The sequence below is a fragment of the Kryptolebias marmoratus genome, linkage group LG18, assembly GCF_001649575.2.
Source record: "Kryptolebias marmoratus isolate JLee-2015 linkage group LG18, ASM164957v2, whole genome shotgun sequence".
In the NCBI taxonomy this organism is placed as follows: Eukaryota; Metazoa; Chordata; class Actinopteri; order Cyprinodontiformes; family Rivulidae; genus Kryptolebias; species Kryptolebias marmoratus.
The window spans coordinates 3,106,004-3,126,065 of NC_051447.1; the positions used below are offsets into that span (position 1 = coordinate 3,106,004).

The window sequence follows — 20,062 nt, forward strand, 5'->3', positions numbered from 1 at the left end:
TCACTTCAATAACTACTAATTGGTTAAAGTTACAATCATTTTGACTGCTCAGGCAAAAACTTCAAAGTGTTAACTTCACATGGAGCCTAATCTTTAGTTTGAACCACAAAAGGCTGAAGAATAGCATCTAATTTAATTTGGGTACGTCTTTTCCAGGCTTCTTGAGCTTTCTGAGGGCGAGTGGTAAGGGGTTAAATCATTTCAATCAAATCCTGCATTTGTTGCTTCTTAGTGCAAATTTAGTTTAGTGAACTTTGCAAAGTATTTCTCGTTTCAAAATACGGAGAAGTACCCCACCACCAGTTAGGCTTTATGTAGACTGACTTCTTTCCATACAAAGCTCAAACAGGAAGGACAGAACCTAATTTCTGTTCCATTTCTTAAAATTAGATTTTGACATGTCTTTAAAGGGAAGTTACCCTTTGGGATGGAGATGACATCTGATGACTCGCCTTTCTGCGAGAATTCAGTTCATTTCTATACCAAGACAACCACTTACTGCTATATAATGTCAGATAGTTCTGTGATCATAATTGACATTGACTTTGTCCAGAGCTCCAGTCAGAAACAAGGAGTTCTAATGTTTAGTAAGACAGCATAAATCAGTGTTACCTGGGATGCCTACCTGTCCTGCTTTGCTGAAACGATGACCAGCCAGGATCATATGGAAGGCAAACTTACGCACCATTGGGTTACGCATATTGATGAAACAATGAGCTGCCTGTTCCAACAGTAGAGCACTGCGCAGGTCTGAGTCCTGCAAAATCACAAACACAATTTATCTACAGCTGTTTCACTGAAAAATAACCTGGATGGGCAATTTCAACATGTAGATTTACTGTAATTTAATACAGACGTTTTATGTTAAAATTGGCCACCACCCTTTCCACATTGCACCCAACCCCCTTGGCCCCTCCCATAGGTGGTGAGCCCATGGGAAGAGGGACCCATGTCACCTCTTCGGGCTGTGCCCGGATGGGCTGCATGGGCAAAAGCCCGGCCACCAGGCACTCTCCAACGTGCCCCACCTCCAGGCCTGGCTACAGAGTGGGGCCCCGGTGACCCGCGTCTGGACGAGGTAACACTGTTCAATTCTTTCACTCATCATAAGGGGTCTTTGGGATGGATAGTGGCCGAAGGCGGTCTGATCCTCAGCAACAGAAGCTGGCTCTCGGGACATGGAATGTTACCTCTCTGGTGGGGAAGGAGCCTGAGCTGGTGTGAGGTTGAGAGGTTCCAGCTAGAAATAGTAGGGCTTACCTCAACGCACGACTCTGGCTCTGGAACCAGTCTCCTTGAGAGGGGTTGGACACTCTTTCACTCTAGAATTGCCCACGGTGAGAGGCGCCGAGCAGGAGTGGGCATACTTGTTGCCCCCCATATTGGTGCCTGTACGTTGGGGTTTACACTGGTGAACGAGAGGGTAGCCTCCCTCCACCTACGTGCGGGGGGACGGGTCCTGACCGCTGTTTGCGCTTATGCGCCGAACAGCAGTTTAGATTACCCACCCTTTTTGGAGTCCTTAGAGGGGTTACTGGAGAGTGCCCCTCCTGTGGACTCCCTTGTTCTGCTGGGGGACTTCAATGCTCACGTAGGCAATGACAGTCAGACCTGGCGGGGTGTGGTTGGGAGGAATGGCCCCCCTGATCTAAACCCGAGCAGTGTTCTGTTGTTGGACTTCTGTGCTCGTCATGGATTGTCCATAACGAACACCATGTTCAAACATAAGGGTGTCTATATGTGCTCTTGGCACCAGGACACCCTAGGTCACATTTAATGATCGGCTTAGTTGTTGTTTTATCTGATCTACGGCTACATGTCTTGGACATTCGGGTGAAGAGAGGGGTGGAGCTGTCAACTGACCACTAACTGGTGGTGAGTTGGCTCCGATGGTGGGGGAAGATGTCGGTCAGACCTGGCAGGCCCAAAAGTATTGTGATGGTCTGTTGGGAACGTCTGGTGGAGTCTCCTGTTAGACAGACCTTTAACTCCCACCTCTGGGAGAACTTCGAACATGTTCTGGGGGAGGTAGGGGACATTGAGCCCGAGTGGGCCATGTTCCGTGCCTCTATTGTTGAAGCAGCTATTTGGAGCTGTGGCTGCAAGGTAGTTGGTGCCTGTCGTAGCTGCAACCCTCGAACCCGCTGGTGGACACCGGCGGTGAGGGATGTTGTCAAGCTGAAGGAGGAGTCCTATTGGGCCTTCTTGGCCTGTGGGACTCCAGAAGCAGCTGACGGGAACCGGCAGTCCAAGCAGCATGCAGCTTGGGTGGTCTTTTTTGATGAGTGAAATAATGAGGGAAAAATGGAGCAATGGGCAGATTGGTGCAGCATCTGCAGTGAAGTGGGCACTGTACCGGTCTGTCGTGGTGAAGAGAGAGCTGAGTCAAAAGGCGAAGCTCTCGATTTACCAGTCGATCTACGTTCCTACCCTCATCCATGGTCACAAGCTTTGTGTAGTGACCGAAAGAACGAGATCGCAAATACAAGCGGCTGAAATTAGTTCTATTTCATCCTTACTGACCGCCAGAGGGCGGTGCTGAAAGCACTGAATGTTCCCATCGCGCATCTGCCATTCGAGTAGTAATACCAACAGACGTGTCACTCCCGTGTCGGATGATCACCCAGTCTATATATACTGACGTCATCCAAGGCTCTGTTCCTCATTTTTTCTCGCGTGCGGTTCGTTGTATGGTATCGGCCTTTGGATAATTGTACCGTCGGCGGACAGCCAATTGCCTGTTGGTGGGAGTAGGGGTGAATCACCCTACTAGGGGCTGCGACAGTTGATCTTTACTGAAGGTAATTTTGCTGTTTGTTGGTGATAAGATAAGAGAAGATAAACTTTATTAATCCCACATTGGGGAAATTTGCACGTTACTGCAGCTCAATACAGGAAATATGATGACAGCGATTGTGCCTCCTCTCCCAACTCAAGGCGTCTGACTTCTTTGTTTATTTGGTTGTCTCGCTTTAATTGGTGACGGTAGCGTCTCGCCCCCTCCCACTTTTAGCCGAATTTTTTATTGTAGTTTTGGATAGGCTAAAAACAGTGTTAGCCTCTTTTTGTTTATCCGTTTCGTTTTAATTGGTGGTGGTAGCGTTTCGCCCCCTCTCCCAATCTGAGTCAACTTTCTGATCGAGGTAATGCCATTAGCCTCTCTTTGTTTATTTGTTTGTTTTGCTTTAATTGGTGACGGCAGCGTTTTCGCCCCCTCTCCCAGTTTTGGTTTTTCGTCCTGTATTCTGGACGTAGCTGACGGTGTCAGCCCCTCTGTTGCTGTATAATATAGTAATTGGTGACTGTAGCATCTCGCTCCCTCTCCCAATTTTAGCCAACCCCTTACTATATTTTGCATTGAGCCATCTGTGTTAGCCTCTAAGGTGGTTGTTTGCTCTAACTGGTGACGGTAGCGTCTCACCCCCTCTCCCAGTTTTAGCCAACCCTATAAGCTGTTTTGGATTGAGCTACCTGTGTCAGCCTCTCCAAGTTTGTTATTTGCTTTAATTGGTGATGGTAGCATTTCACCCCCCTCTCCCAATTTTAGCCAACTTCCTGATCAGGAGTTCCGGGTTGAGCCTCTCTGCATTTGCATTTTGCTTTAATCGGTGACGGCAGCATTTTTGCCCCCTCTCCCAGTTTTGGTTTTTCGTCCTGTATTCTGGACGTAGCTGACGGTGTCAGCCCCTCTGTTGCGGTATTTTATAGAAATTGGTGACGGTAGCATCCCTGCCCCATCTCCCAATCTTATCCTGTTCTTTCTGCCTGTGGTGGCATGCAAGCTGGATCCTGCATTGGTTGGATTCTCTTCTCCACCCATGCCTGAGCTGGCTTCGGAGGAGGATGTGTTGTCTTTGGCTGCCTCTGCCTCTCACTTTAGGAGTGAGGAGGAGGTACAGTCATTTCGTGCAGAGACTGGCTCACTCTCTTCATCTCAGAGTGCAGCTAGTGGATCGAGTGACAGCTCTATGCGGGACATCATGAGAATGGCACTGAGGCAGCTGTAATTGGCCTGGTGGGTTTAATCCTTGGAGTGCACAGCAGAGACCCAGCAGGGAGTTTCGTGAGCCAGTCTGCAAACCAGCCAGGCAGGCCCATGCTGCAGACTCTGGCCGTCGCTCCACCAGGGCCCCTAGGGACAGGCGGTGATGCCACCAGGCCGACTGTCTGATATTTTTCTCATCAGCAGCTCAGTTACTTGGCTTCTCATGCTGGGGATCCATGGGTGGTTGCCACTCTGACCCATGGTTACCGGCTACAGTTCCGATGGCGGCCTTACATGTCACGCTGGATCAGGGTGACAGTAATCGCCGACCCGGTGAAAGCTTGAGCACCGGACCAGGAGCTTTCCACCCTCCTGGCTAAGGGTGCAATCGAGGCAGTGGATCCTCTGCGGCAACCCAGAGGCTATTCAACATACTTTCTTGTGCCCAAAAAGACGGGTGGATTTCGTCCCATTTTAGATCTCAGGGGACTCAATCAGTATTTGAAGGTCCTGCCTTTTCACATGCTCACGACAGCAGAGGTTCTTCAGACTGTTACCAAGGACGAGTGGTTTACCTCAATAGACCTGACGGATGCGTACATTCATGTACCTATTGTGGCAGAGCATCACCGGTTTCTCCGGTTTGCCTATAGGGGTCCTCATTGGCAGTTCTGGGTGCTCCCATTTGGCCTCTCTCTCTCTCCCCCCCCCCCGAGCGTGTTCACTCTGTGCGTGAAAGCAGCCCTCTCTCCTCTGCAGGCCTGCGGAATGAAAATTCTTCTGTACTTTGACGATTGGCTTCTCTGCGCCCCATCCCGAGCACATGCTTCTCACGATACAAGTCGTCTGCTTGGTCATGTGTCCCAGTTGGGCCTCAAGGTCAACTTGGAGAACAGCTGCCTGATCCCATCTCAGACAACCACCTTTCTCGGGGTGTTTCTGGATTCACCTTCCATGAGGGCTTACCCATCTGCCCAAAGGGTGAATGATATACTCCGGTTGGTCAGTCAATTCAGACTGGGCCAGCGGTTTCCGTACGTCACTTTCCTGCGACTCCTGTGCAAACTGACATCAGTCACAGGTTGTGCCCTTAGGTCTGCTGTCACTGTGCCCTTTGCAGAGGTGGCTCAACAGCTTCCGCCTGGATGCCAGGCGGCACAGGCATCGCAAACTCGTGGTGACATTGTCATGTCTTCGTGTCCTGAGGCCATGGAGAGACAAGAGTTATTTGTCCAGGGGTGTCCCTATGGGGATAGTTGTGTGTCGCAGAGAGGTGGTCACGACAGATTCCAGCTCCATGGGATGAGGCGCTGTGTGGCAACACAGAGCGGTTCAAGGTCGCTGGTGCCAAAAGGATACACACACAGACACACAAATGTACTGGAGCTGCGTGCTGTGCATTTGGCTCTCAGACACTTTTTGTCCCACCTGGAGGGGAAACATGTTCTGGTTCGGTCAGACAACACCTCTGCTATGTACCACATCAACCACCAAGATAGCACCAGATCAGTGCAGCTTCTGGAAGTCTCCAGAGATCTCCTGGAATGGGCCTCTCCTCACCTGTCCAATTTCACTTCACTTCACGTCTACAGAATCTGTGTCACAGCATCCTGTGGTGTCTTCCAACCAGGAAGGATTTGCTGTCTCAGTTGGGGGGCCTGTTATGGCACCCCAACCCTCAACGCCTCCGACTCTGGGTGTGGCCACTGGATAGCTTGGGCAGCAGCTGACTGGATATTCGGATCCTGTCAGACGCAGCCTTTTGAGTGCCAGGGCACCCTGTACTCACCAGCGATACAAAAACAGGTGGCGGCTGTTTTCCCAGTGGTGTTCTGCCCGCAATGATGATCCAGTCACCTGTGCAATGTCTACTATCCTGGAGTTTCTCCAGTCTCCTCTTGATGAGAGCCACTCTCCTTCGACACTTAAGGTATATGTAGCGGCAATATCATCTAATCATGTAGACTTTGAGGGCTGTACTGTGGGGAGCCATAATCTAGTTTCTCTTTTTTGCGTGGAGCTCGTAGGTTGCACCCGTCAACAGTTCCTTGACACCAGTCTGGGACCTGCCCTTGGTTCTTAAAGCTCTGTGCCACTCTCCATTCGAGCCTTTGGCGCAGGCAGACCTTAAGTGGCTCTCATGTAAGACTGCGTTTTGTTGGCTATTGTCTCAGCTAAGAGGGTTGGTGAGCTACATGCTCTTTCTGTCAGTCCTTCATGTCTCAGATGGGTTCTGGATTGCTCTGGTGTTACCTTGTGGCCCAACACTGCATTCGTGCCTAAGGTGCTATCCCGTTCTCACTGTAACCAGCCACTGAGATTGGCAAGGTTTCAGCCTACACCAGGAGTGGCTGGGGATAGGTCTGAATTATTGTACCTAGTGAGGGCGCTGGAGGCATACATAGCTGCTACTGCAGGTATACAACACTCAGACCAGCTGTTCTTGTGTTATGGAGGTCCAAGGCTAGGTTGTCCTCTTTCCAAGCAGCGTCTCTCCAACTGGATTGTGGATGTCATCTGCCACGCCTACAATGCGGGACACTGCTCCCTGCCGGTTGGCGTGAAGGCACACTCTACGCAGAGCGTCTCTGCTTCCTGGGCAGCTATGAGGGGGGTTCCACTGGACACCATATGTGCTGCTGCATCATGGGCTTCTCCAAGCACGTTCACCAGATTCTACAGGGTTAATGTGGCCACTCCTCATCCTCTGGGTCATATTCTTCTGCAGGTCCTCAGCATATCCTCAGTGAGTTATGAGGATTCCTTGTGACATCGCTGGCATTAGTCATTCAGTGCTTTCAGCACTCAGTAGGGATGAAATAGAACGATAGTTACATATGTAACTACAGTTCTATGAATCCCGGATGACCGCCAGATATTCTCTGTCACTCAGAATCCTTGCATTCCGCGAGAAGATTCTGTAGGAACAGAGCCTCGGATGACATCAGTATATATAGACTGGGTGATCACCCGACGTGTCACAGGTGTTACTCTGTTGGTATTACTACTCGATTGGCGCATGTGAGATGGGATCATTCAGTGCTTTCAGCACCTCCCTCTGGCAGTCATCCAGGAACTGTAGTTACATATGTAACTTTCGTTTTCACCGCAGGGTGTCTGGGATCTCCCTTAGAGATAGGGTGAGAAGCTCGGCCATCCGGGAGGGACTCAGAGTAGAGCCTCTGCTTCTCCACGTGAAGAGAAGCCAGTTGAGGTTGCTCGGGCATCTGGTTAGGATGCCTCCTGGTGAGGTGTTCCGGGCGTGAAGAGTCAGGAAGAGCCAGGACACGCTGGAGGGACTATGTGTCTTGGCTGGCCTGGGAACGCCTTGGGATTCCCCCAGAGAAGCTGGCCCAAGTGGGTGGGGAGAGGGAAGTCTGGGCTTCCCTGACATGACCCCGGATAAGCGGAAGAAGATGGATGGATGCATGGATAAAGGGATATTAAAACTGGAGGTTGTAACAAGTAAACAGTTGAATCAAAATAAGTCACATATTTAAAGAAGAAATTTGGACTATATGTTACTGAGCACAAATGTGATGGATTTGCAACATGTCTAGGGAGTACCCTGCGTCTCCCAGAATGGCCATGGAAAAAGGTACCAGCACCCCCATAACCCAAAAAGGAAAAAGTGGGTAAAGAAAATGGATGGATGTTACTGAACATCAGAGAGATGTGGATGTATCTTCAAGGATAATCCGTTTTCTTTTTAAAGCCTCATTGGTTAAGTTGGTCAAACTAAAGAACAGCCATTTTGGTGTGATGTATGTTTGCTCACCTCGCTGGTCATCTTAATGAGGAGAGATGCAGCCTCTGAGTATTTTGCCTGACTCTTAAGAATTTCAGCACTGAGTAAAGCACAGCGCTCAGCCAACACCATGTTCCTACAGGGGGACAAATACAACCCTAATTCAGAAAAAAATGGGATGTTGTATACAAAATGCAATGATTTGCAAATCTTATAAACCCATGGTTTTTTTTCATAATGGAGCATAGTAAACAAATCATGTTTAAATAGAAAAATTGTTAAATTATTTTGGGGACACCAGTTGCTGGGGATTTTGGAGAGGAATGTTGTCCCATTTTGGAATGTGTCCTTGTGTGCATCACACTGAAAATGGAGCAGAGCAAACAAAGACAAGAACTGTCTGGGGAGCTCATAAAGAAAATTATAGATATCAGTGTTAAAGGTAAAGACTACTAGACCATCTCCAAGCAGCTTCATGTTCCTGTTACCACAGCTGCTAATAATAAAAAAATATAAGGTGGGACTGTAGCCAACCTCCCAAGATGTGGACATAAGAGGAAATGCAGTCCCAGGTTGATCAGATGGATAATGCAGATGGTAGAAAAAGAGCCAAGGAAACCATCTAAAACCATTCAAGCTGACCTCCAAGGTCAAGGTACATCACATTCTGAGCGCATGTCTTATTGTAAAGGACAGAGATTTCTTTTTAGTAGTGTATGCTGGAAAAAGTGTTGCTACAACTTATTAAATCAAGGCTACCATCTTTTTTGCCCATGCCATTTTCATTTAATTATATAAAATATTCAACTGAATCAATTATCAAATAAATAAATATATATTAAAAGAAACAACTGGACTTAAGGATGTTTCATTCCTCAACCATAATTTTTTTTTCAATTTAATGCTGGAGAGTTCAAGTTTTTAAGCTGCATGAGATGTTCTGTTATGCAAACTAAATCCATATGTAGATTAAACACCCCCTCACAACGTAGAGTTGTTTAGGTCTTTGTTTGCCTACTTCACATAGAGATGTTGGGACACATGCATCAAGGTGTGAATTGGAACTTTTGTCAGTTTTAAGTTATTTAAGAGATAGTGTTTTTTTTTTTTTTCTTAAAACAGTACCAACAAATTTGTTAATGTCTGTACATCTCAACATACTATAGCAAAGCAGACTGAGGACAAATAGTCACATGTAATTATGTGTCAGTCTGTATAATATTTACTAAAAAATATTCAAACCAAGTTATATGATGTCAACAAATATAGTTTGATAAAAAAAACATCTTTAAGCTAAAATAACAGATTGAGGTTGACTATTATGGTTTTTTCCATTGCTGATGTTGATCTCTGGAAATTAGGGTGGCCAATGGCTGATATATTTTTGACAAATATGTATTTTCCATTTAACTACAATATAACATAACTGCTTACATTAGATAAACATGTATTTAACAACACTTAGAAGAACTTTGACACTTAAAGCTGCAATAGGTACCTTTTTAAAAAAATGTATTTTATACATATTTTAAAACTGTCACTGTTTTGACAGTAGAATATGAGTGGTCCTACTGTCTTTTGCAGAGATACACCACTCCCGGTCAAAAACAACCGATCAGAGCCAGGAGGAGTGTCTTAGCAGTGTCAATCCTGCTTATGTATACGCTGCTCACACCCTTCCCATGCACATCGCATACTGTTGTTCAAGCTCAAGATTGCCGGTGTGCTGCAGCTGTGCTAATGCCGGAGAAACAACCTAATGTTACAGGAAAACTGCCAGTTTCTCGAGTGGCACCTGCTCAGAAAACAAAGAAAGGTAAACAGAAGAAGACCCATGGCGTCATTAGTGGCCCTGCTTACTAGCCTGCGTGTTCACAGCAGGCTCCTCTGTGGGGGAAGAGCTGTGGAGGGAGGGCTGTAGAGCAGCAAAGAGCAAGTGGGAGGGACCTGCAAGGTATGCTTGTTCAAATTTTCAGGCTAAGTCCACGGTTTCTTCAGAACTCCCTACTGCAGCTTTAAAATTGTAAATCAAAAAATATTCTTGCCCCCCAAAAAATTAAATTGTAGGCTACAGTGAGCTGGTTGTAGGAACTGCTGCTGCATTTTCATTTTTTTAATTGGGACTAGATTAAGTATGCACAGCCATGGTCGATCACCACTTTTTAAATAATCAGTCAATGAGCTAGCTGATTAATCAGTCTATCTCTATGACAGACAGTCTGAAGACTACTTTTAAATAAATAGACATGGTTCATACCTGCAGACATCTCTGTATGTCTGTATTGCAGTGTCCATGTAATGCGCTGGATATGGCCTGGGGCCTCCACCCTGCAGAAAGGCTGACACTGCAGCCATTTCCTACAATCACATTTAAAACAGAGGAATATATTAAAATTTAACACAAAGGCGGAGAAAATAAGACTTTAGGTAGCATGTAACATCAGCTAACATATCATATCAACATCATATCAGTGTTTTAATTAAAACCTGAGGTACTGATTTATATTTCTATTTATTGTTTTTTTTTTTTTTTTTTTTTTTTTTTTTCTTCAGATTAAAGGGACATTACTGACTGATGAATGTACCATAATCAAACCTTTGGTTCATGGCATTTATCTGCTTTATAGTTATAGTTATTTATTCATATGGGACAGATTATTTACACATTCCCTCAGGTTGCTTTGTAGCATGTTCAAACCAGAAACATTCTAGTTTAATAAGCGACATTGTTTTATGTACTCCATGTGACAAAAACAGCTAGTCTAATCCCTGTTGTGTTTTTAAACACTGATAGATTCAATTTAAATTTTTCATCAGCTGGTACAGAACAGGCAATAGTCAGATTCACTGTGCAGCAACAACGCAGGGCTCACAGACCAGATAGTATAGTGATCTTACCAGTGCACCCGCTGCATACAGCATGGCCTGGTCGGAAAGGAAGTCCTTCTTGGCAGTGTGGTAGCAGCTGTAGGCCAGCTCATAGTGCTGAACCAGGAAACACAGGTCTGCCATCTTCCTGATCTGAAGCTCTGGAGCTTCAGGGGGGTATCTTAGGAGACAATTAACATCAATACTTTAAATACAGGTAAAGTCTCACATTCAGTCTAAGAACAGTGTAAGAAATGAGCTTACAGAAGGCCATATGTACTCTTTGGTTCACTGCTGCTCTTCTCTGGAACTTTACCTCCGCCAAACCACTTTTTGGTAGCTGTGAACAGAGACCGACTCAGTCCTTTCCTGGAAATAAGCTGTGAAGAACACAGACTGTTGGTATGATTTTTCTGTCTATGACTTTAAGTACAAAGAAAGACAACAGGTGTGAGCTCTAGATTTAGAAATATCTTATCTCTGCAAGCAGGACTGTAGGGAGTCTTTACATTGCAGTCTGTCTCCACACAAAGCTAACAGCAAATGCCTTGCAGGGTAGCAGAAATTGAAGCAGTGCTAGACATAGCTAAGGTCAGACAGGTATAAAGACCGAGTTGTGAACAGTGTTATGTTTTGGCTTAACTATGTTAAACTTGCACTCAATTCACCCCCCACCCCAAGCCCTGCTGATGTCTCCTAGTATTCTCTGAACTCCATTACATATGAAGAATAATTTCAGAGACACACATAGGAAGATAATAAAGGGGTCGGAGTGTGTCTTAATAAATGACTATGTGTTGGGATCACTGCTTATAAAAATCAAGAAAACTGAAGAATATAAAAATCAGAGTTAATTTCTTGCTATCCCAACAAAAACACACAAAATTAAAAGCAGAAGATGACGTGTGATCCATAATATCATTAATCAGTGGATTACTTGCAGTCTTTGTTACCAAGCTTTCTCCATTTTGAGCTTCTTGGAATGACTGAGTTTGCTGTTGACTTTATTTTAAGGTCATTAAAAAAACTTGTAAATTGTCAGTGTTGAGTTTATTTAGCTTGTGATGAGAAACCCTAGCTGTACAGTTGGAGATGTACCTGGTCATTCAGTTGTCTGATGTTCTTCTCGATGTGTGGCAGCAGGCCTCTGAAAGTGAATTCTTGGACAAACTGTCTGATGTGGTCGTGATCGTTCAAGGTCAGACAGGCTCCATAGTTTCCTGGTGTCAGGGTGTCTGTGTCCCTCAAACCTTTCTTTAGCTCTGTGTTGATGATACTCAGAATTTGGAGGCTTGCTGAGCTTGTGTCTGTGTCCAGCTGAAGAGGATGGGTCTCTACGCTACTGGATTCTCCAGGCCCATCTTCACACAAGAACACGTGTTATTTATCTATTTTAACATTTCTTCAAAAAGGAGCTTTCAAAGTAAAAGGCAGAGCAAGAAAAACCTTTAGAAATGAAAAACTTCAAAAGAATGTGTATAATAATGAGAACTAGTGCTGGGCGATATAACGATACATATCGTGGGGACGATAGAAAAGTGTCTATTGTGATATATTTTCTTCTATCGTCTCTATCGTTTCTATCGTTTTTGTTGTTTCTATCATAATTGTATCAATGATTCATGTAAATATTTCATAACGTAGGCTACAACGAATGTATTATTGTTGTCACTTTGCAGACAGTCAGTTTATATAAGTGACAAATAAGAAGAAAAAATAACTATTTTGCGAAGAACCTTCGTTTTGCGACATGACACTGCTTTACGTGTGGGTTTGCGACATGCTATACGGCAGCGGCTTTCTGTGCAGCGTGGTGTTTTCACCATATTCTGTGACCCACCGTATGTGTCGGCATTTAAGTCATAAGTGCTGAAAGATGGAGACTCATGAAGTATCAAACCCGGGGTCGCAACAAGTAGAGACAGCTAGCAGGCAGCCCAAGAAGAAAGACTTTTACCAAAACGAGGGGGGACGTCTGCGATTTGGTTCAAGAAGTCCGACACAGAGCAGAAAAAGGTAATATGCTAACTCTGCTAATACTAACTTCTGCTATTAGACTGTTTTTTCATCTGACGCCAACACAACAAACCTCTACTATCACTTAAAGAAGAACCACGAAAAAGAATATTTAACAATCCAAAAAGTGCAAGGTCAAGCAAGTTGTAAAAGAGCCGGGGAAAGTTGCGAAAAGGTAAACTATAGCCGGCCGAAGATAATGGAGTCTGTTGTTATTTGATACATATATATTGCTGCACTAAAATGCAGCTGATCTCATTTGTGAAAGTTCAGTTAAATGTCACTTCGAAATAAAACTTGAAAAAAGTAAGAAATGAGATTATTTTTTCATATTTTTCAGAGAATAACTGACAACGTACGTAATTGGGGTATATCGTGATATACAGTTGTCCTCAAAATTATTCATACCCCTGTTCATTTTTGTGATATTCTTTATTTTTGTGAAGAAATTAATGCTTTTTCCAAGTTTGTCTATGATTGCTAAATGAACAACAACTTAGAGAGTGACATCAAAACATAATTCAAGAAACTTTTTTGTTTCATGAGTATATAATAAATTAATTTATAAAAAAGCCATGTTCAAAATTATTCATACCCTGGTCCAATGTCTTTCTTTAATAGTCAATAGTGTAGCCTTTGTTTTTTATGACTGCTTCGAGACGATTCTTGTATGTGTTCACAAGCTTCTTGCATGTCTCCTGTGGGATGTTGGCCCACTCTTCCTTGGCATAAGCCTCAAGCTGGATCAGGTTGGTCGGCTTCCTTTCCATCACTCTGGTCTTCAAGACTCGCCACAAGTTCTCAATCGGATCGAGGTCTGGGCTCTGACTTGGCCATTCTAGAATGCTTACACCATTGTCCCTGAACCACTCCTTCACTACCTTGGCTGTGTGTTTAGGATCATTGTCCTGCTGGTAGATCTAGTTGTGGCCAAGCTGGAGTTTCTCTGCAGATTCCTTAACATTTTCATCAAGGATCCTAATGTAATCCTCCTTTTTCATACGTCCCTGGACCTTGACAAGGTTACCTGTGCCACTGGAAGAGAAACATCCCCATAGCATAATGTTTCCACCACTGTGCTTGACTGTGGGCACAGTGTTCTTTGGCTTGTGTGTTTCTCCTTTCTTCCTCCAGACAAAGGCAACATCCATTTGGTCAAACAACTCCAACTTCGTCTCATCAGACCACAGGATGGTTGACCAAAAGTTGGAATCATGCGTCAGATGACCTCTAGCAAAGGCCAGGCGAGCCTTCACATGGTTCTTCCTAAGCATTGGGGTTTTCCAAGGTCTACGTCCATGGAGACCTCCCCTGTGCAAGACTTGCTCGATGGTGGATCGTGACACCTTCGTCCCTGCCTGGTCAAGCGTTTCAAGTAGGGCCTTGGTTGTGGTCCGGGGGTTGTTGTTGACCTCTCTGCAGATTTTCCTGGCAAGTTTAGGGGACATTTTATGCTTCCTGCCACGGCCACTGAGATTTCTAACGATGTTGAACCTCTTGTACTTGTTGATAATGCTCTGAACAGTTGCCACAGGGACATCAAACCGCTTTGAAATGGCCTTGTAACACTTTCCTTCAGCATGGGCATTCACAAGACGTTGTCGTAAGTCCTCACTGAGCTCCTTCTTCTTCGCCATGATAACAGCAAATTGCGAATGACCAAAGACTTTGCCTCAATTTATACTCGTCTGGAAGGATGCTTTTTTTTTTTTCTTGCAAGAAGCTTGTGGACACATACAATAATCGTCTCGAAGCAGTCATAAAAAACAATGGCTACACTATTGACTATTAAAGAAAGACATTGGACCAGGGTATGAATAATTTTGAACATGGCTTTTTTGTAAATTAATTTATTATATACTCATGAAACGAAAAAGTTTCTTGAATTATGATTTGATGTCACTCTCTAAGTTGTTGTTCATTTAGCAATCATAGACAAACTTGGAAAAAGCATTAATTTCTTCACAAAAATAAAGAATATCACAAAAATGAACAGGGGTATGAATAATTTTGAGGACAACCTTATATTGTTATTGTGATATAAAATTATCTATATCGTGATATAGGATTTTTTACATATCGCCCAGCACTAATGAGAACTGCATTAAAAAAGCAAAAAATGACCTCTGACCTTTTTCTGTTAAGTCCACTTTAGTTTTACAAACACTGTTCTCAACAAAAGCAGTGTTAGCAGCTGGAGCCAGATCCAACACCTCCTGTAATATCAATCACCACATTAGAACACAATGAACAATTCTGACAAACTAACCAACAAATTCAAGACAGTAAAAATAAATATATTTTTAATCACAATTTAAACAGTTCATACTTAGAAGACCTCTCCATCAGGGGTTAGGGGTAAACTGGCAGCTTTATATATAAGTTTTTTTAATTCAGGGATATATTAGTATTTAACCATTCAATCTACTAAATATACACCTAGTCATTTTAATCGAAATAAAAATCTTCCCATTTGACAAGAACTTGTTTTGTTTAATTATCTTGAAAAATTTTCAGTACTGGAAATAACCAAACATACTTGGACACTTAAATACACTCATAAGCTATGTTCCCTGCAGTTCAATACTAAGTAGCTGCAATTAGACTGCTGTAAAAGATAATCCATCCATCCAATTATTCATTTTCTTCACCCAATTTTCCTTTACGGGTTGTGGGGAAGTTCATGCCTATCCCCAGCAGTCACTGTGTAAGAGGTGGGTACACCTTGGACAAGTCACAAGTCCATTACAGGGGCACATAAAGTCAAACAAAGAAGACAACTATTCACACTCTCATTCTCAACTATGGACAATTTACAGTTATCAATGAACCTAACATGCACGTTTTTTGGTCTGTGGGAGGATATCAGAGTCCCCGGAGAAAACTCACATGCGCACCTGCAAACCCTACACAGAAAGACTAGGAGTCAAACCTGCAACCTTCTTGCTGAGAGGCAAAAGCTCTACTGTGCTGTCCTTGTAAGAAATAATGCTTCAAAAATAATGAGGATTGTGTAACATGACACCATCAATGTTGGTGATTGTGTTTTGTTTGCTTGTTTTTTACAGTTTTACATTTGTCTTGGTTTGTTGAAACACATGTAACATATGTAGCATAAAGAAGCACCCCTTTTTCATGACCTCTGACCTACTGTCATTTTTCAGTAACTGTTCTGTAAAAAGTTCATTCTGACCTGAGTGAATATTGAGTGAATCTTTGGGACTCGTGTCTACACTTGTGGACACCTAATCAGTTACTCACAGATTGTTTAGATACTTTCTTAAGGCTTATGAATAAAAACATGAGTATGAGATATCTCATAGAATGAGATAGCTTTATTTGTTTAGTAAACTATTAAAAATTATAAAATTATTATTGATCTTTATTTGTGTGCAAATATTAAATATGATAAATTATTCAAGTGTTTTAACAAATATGATCTATTTTCTCCTACAGAATAACTGTATATAAGTTGTGGGTGAAAGAGTCTTTGGACAGAGTGAGATAAAGCCTTTCTGCTCACTCCAAGCACTTTTAACCCCTCAGCAATCTTAATGTTTTCAATGTTATCAAACTTTGACAACAAACTGAAGAAAAAGCCTTTGCAGGTGACTGCAAATCAGTTTGTTTGCAGTTCATTTGCAGTCATTTTGTTATGTAGTTAGTTTTTGTGTTTGTTGTGTGAAGACCTCCTTTCTTCCCCTTCTGTTGTTTTCATTTTGTAACCTGAAAAACACCTTTTTTCATAAGTGTATTTAAGTCCAGAAGACAAAAGATAAAGAGACAAAACCATAAAGAGAAACTTAAAATGAAAACTCTAAAAAGGTTGAGTCAGGTCCTTTGGACGATTACTTCTTACATGACACATTTCGTCTTTTATCCAAAAGACTTCTTCAGTCCAAGTAAACTCAGCCTTATAAGCAGCACTTTTGCATAGTGAATCAACCAGTTGGGTGTGACACCCAAAACTAGTTGTTCACATGCAAAAGGACCATCAGCCTAACGACTGATCGTTAGGGCCCTGATGGCCACTTGCTATTCACCGAGGGCTAAGTTTAATGTTGATTCTGTTCCCTTGATTTAGTTTTATTTTTATAATAAAGACAAAATGTGGTTTTGGCGTGAAAATTATGAGGCTACAATCTAATGGCCTTTATGAATGTAGTCTTGGGGCAAGCAGAGTAATTTTTTTTTCTTTACTCCCCCACATATTTATTTGTTAGATTGGTGTATTTTAAGAGAAAAAAAGTATCAAATGGCAAATGGATCCTCCCTTTTCATGTGAACATGCAGATCAAGTGAAAAGGCAGCCACTGGTACATCCTTCTGATGGCTTAACCACATCAAGTGAAGAAGCCTTCAAAGATTATCAGAAGACCTCCCTTTGACAAAGCCAACCTGGTCAGAATGAATAAGAAATGGCAATACCTTTTCCAACCTCATAGCTAATATTTTTATATGTATCTTACAATCAACATTCACTAGGCTAACTGGTCTGAAGCTACCAGGGTCCATTGGGTCCTTGTCTTTTTTAAGAATATGTGAAATGAAGTGAACCTGATGTCCAGGTCATTATTTTTCCTTCTGACTTTAGTAAACTTTCTCCTCTTTTCCACCACCTCTCTGGTCATGTCAGGGAAAATGAAAATCTTGCAGCCATTCCACACTATTGCTTCCTTGTCTTGAAGTCGTCATCTTGCGGCCACAAGCACTCTCTCCTCCTTCAACTGTGAAAACGTACAATGATTGTCCTTGGAGGTTTCCACTTATCTAATAACGGATCTGGGGAGCGGTGCACCCACTGCAGCTTTGTCTTTCAGATTAATGCCTAAAGCCTTTAATATAATGGTTGTCACCAGAAGAGGCTGACATTTTTTCTGGAATACCATGGGACGTGGGATAGAAGTCAACTTTACTATTAATCATGTGATTGGAATGGTACAAAAAAAAGTTAACGGGAGCAGACGGGAGTGGAAAACCACCAATTAAACAAAACAAACAAAAAAGAAACATAGGACATGCGCCACCATTTTGTAGTTTATTTCAGTTGGCATACACTGTAACGCAAGTCAAAAGAACTACAAGGTCCAAAAACCAACAGTGCTTCCGGCCGCAACTTTCCGCTGGAATTCAAACAGAAATGGAGGGAGCAAACACCAGTGGAGAAACCGCTGTGATAAACATTGATTTGCAATGCTAAGTCAGAAGTAACAATTTATCTATTAAGGTCACAGAACTGGCAGGAAAGTTGCAAATATTACTGAACCTCATGAGAGTCGAGTGTGACAGTGTTAACACGCTATATGTAGCTCATAAAACATGTTGAGTTTTTTATTTGCAATATATGCCCTTTTTATCTTTTTCCAAAACTCAGATACAGTATGTGAATTGTAAAGGTAATGCCTTGACAGTTCTTTTGCATTTTTTTGTTTTGTTATGTTTGGTAATGACAGAAGCAAATGGCACTTATATAGCGCTTTATCTAGTCCAAGGACCCCAAAGCGCTTTACACTACAATCATTCACCCTCACATTCACACTGATGGTAAGCTACATTGTAGCCACAGCTGCCCTGGGGCGGGCTGACAGAAGTGAGGCTGCCATCACACCGGCGCCACCGAGCCCTCTGACCACCACCAGTAGGCAAGGCGGGTGAAGTGTCTTGCCCAAGGACACAACGGCTGAGACAGCTGGAGCGGGGGCTCGAACCAGCAACCCTCCGATCACAGGACAAACCCCCTACCTCCTGAGCCACCGCCGCCCCATGTTTGGGATTATTCACCTCTCCCTGGGCTGCCACATTATCGTGGTGGAGGGGTTTGAGTGTCCCAATGATCCTAGGAGCTATGCTGTCAGGGGCTTCATGCCCCTAGCAGGGTCACCCAAGGCAGACAGGCCCTAGGGCCCAACGAAGTGTAGCCCAAAGACCCCTTATGATGAGTAAGATTATTGGACACAGTGTTCCCTCGCCCGGACGCGAGTCACTGGGGCTCCACTCTGGAGCCAGGTCTGGAGGTGGGGCACAATGGCGAGCGCCTGGTGGCCGGGCTTTCACCCATGGAGCCTGGCCAGGCACAGCCCGAAGAGCATACGTTTATGCGCCGAACAGCAGTTCAGATTACCCACCCTTTTTGGAGTCCTTGAAAGGGTGACTGGAGGGTACCCCTCCTGGGGACTCCCTTGTTCTACTGGGGGACTTCTACGCTCACGTGGGCAATGACAGTGAGACCTTGAGGGGTGTGGTTGGGAGGAACGGCCCCCCTGATCTGAACCCCAACGGTGTTCTGTTGTTGGACTTCTGTGCTCGTCATGGATTGTCCATAACGAACACCATGTTCAAACATAAGGGTGTCCATATGTGCTCTTGGCACCAGGACACCCTAGGTCACAGTTCAATGATCGACTTTGTTGTCGTTTCATCTGATCTGCGGCTGCATGTTTTGGACACTCGGGTGAAGAGAGGGGCGGAGCTGTCAACTGACCACTACCCGGTGGATAGTTGGATCCGTTGGTGGGGGAGGATGCTGGTCAGACCTGGCAGGCCCAAACGTATAGTGAGGGTCTGTTGGGAACGTCTGGCAGAGTCTCCTGTTAGGCGGAGCTTTAACTCCCACCTCCGGGAGAACTTCGAACATGTTCCGGGGGAGACGGGGGACATTGAGTCCAAGTGGGCCATGTTCCGTGCCTCCATTGTTGAGGCGGCTTATCGGAGCTGTGGCCGCATGTGGTTGGTGCCTGTCGTGGCGGCAACCCTCGAACCCGCTGGTGGACACCGGCGGTGAGGGATGCCGTCAGGCTGAAGAAGGAGTCCTATTGGGCATTTTTGGCCTGTGGGACTGACGGGTACCGGCAGTCGAAGCGGCATGCGGCTCGGGTGGTCGCTGAGGCAAAAACTCGGGCATGGGAGGAGTATGGAGAAGCCATGGAAAAAGACTTCCGTATGGCTTTGAGGCGATTCTGGTCCATCATACGGCGTCTCAGGAGGGGAAAGCAGTGCAGCACCAACACTGTTTATGGTGGGGGTGGTGTGCTTCTGACCTCGACTCGGGACGTTGTGGGTCGGTGGGCCGAATACTTCGAAGACCTCCTTAATCCTACCGGCCTGTCTTCCATTCAGGAGGCAGAGCCTGGGGACTTTTGGTCGGGCTCTCCAATCTTTTTAAGGTTGTTAAAAAGCTCCTCGGTGGCAAGGCTCCGGGGGTGGATGAGATTCGTTCGGAGTTCCTTAAGTCTCTGGATGTTGCAGGGTTGTGTTGGTTAACGTGACGCTGCAATATTGCGTGGACATCAGGGGCAGTTCCTATGGATTGGCAGACCGGGGTGGTGGTCCCCTTATTCAAAAAGGGGGACCAGAGAGTGTGTTCCAACTACAGAGGGATCACACTCTTAAGCCTCCCTGGTAAGGTCTATTCGGGGGTTCTGGAGAGGAGGGTTCGTCGGATAGTC

The 20,062-nt window shown here is 44.5% G+C and overlaps 1 protein-coding gene across 4 annotated transcripts in view; it reads right to left on the bottom strand.

Annotated features, from left to right (window-relative positions):
- trappc8 (trafficking protein particle complex 8) overlaps positions 1–20,062 on the bottom strand; it is a gene marked incomplete at its 5' end in the record, with an annotated part of 70,957 nt that overhangs the window by 42,101 nt on the left and 8,794 nt on the right. For 3 of the 4 annotated variants that reach the window (XR_005234441.1, XM_037981320.1, XM_037981318.1), the window contains 7 exon segments: positions 626–757; positions 7,764–7,869; positions 9,991–10,091; positions 10,632–10,782; positions 10,866–10,981; positions 11,700–11,962; positions 14,749–14,833. Coding sequence is in view for 3 of the 4 variants with exons in the window: in XM_037981320.1 (XP_037837248.1) it covers positions 626–757; positions 7,764–7,869; positions 9,991–10,091; positions 10,632–10,782; positions 10,866–10,981; positions 11,700–11,962; positions 14,749–14,833 (954 nt within the window). 4 annotated transcript variants of the gene reach the window in all.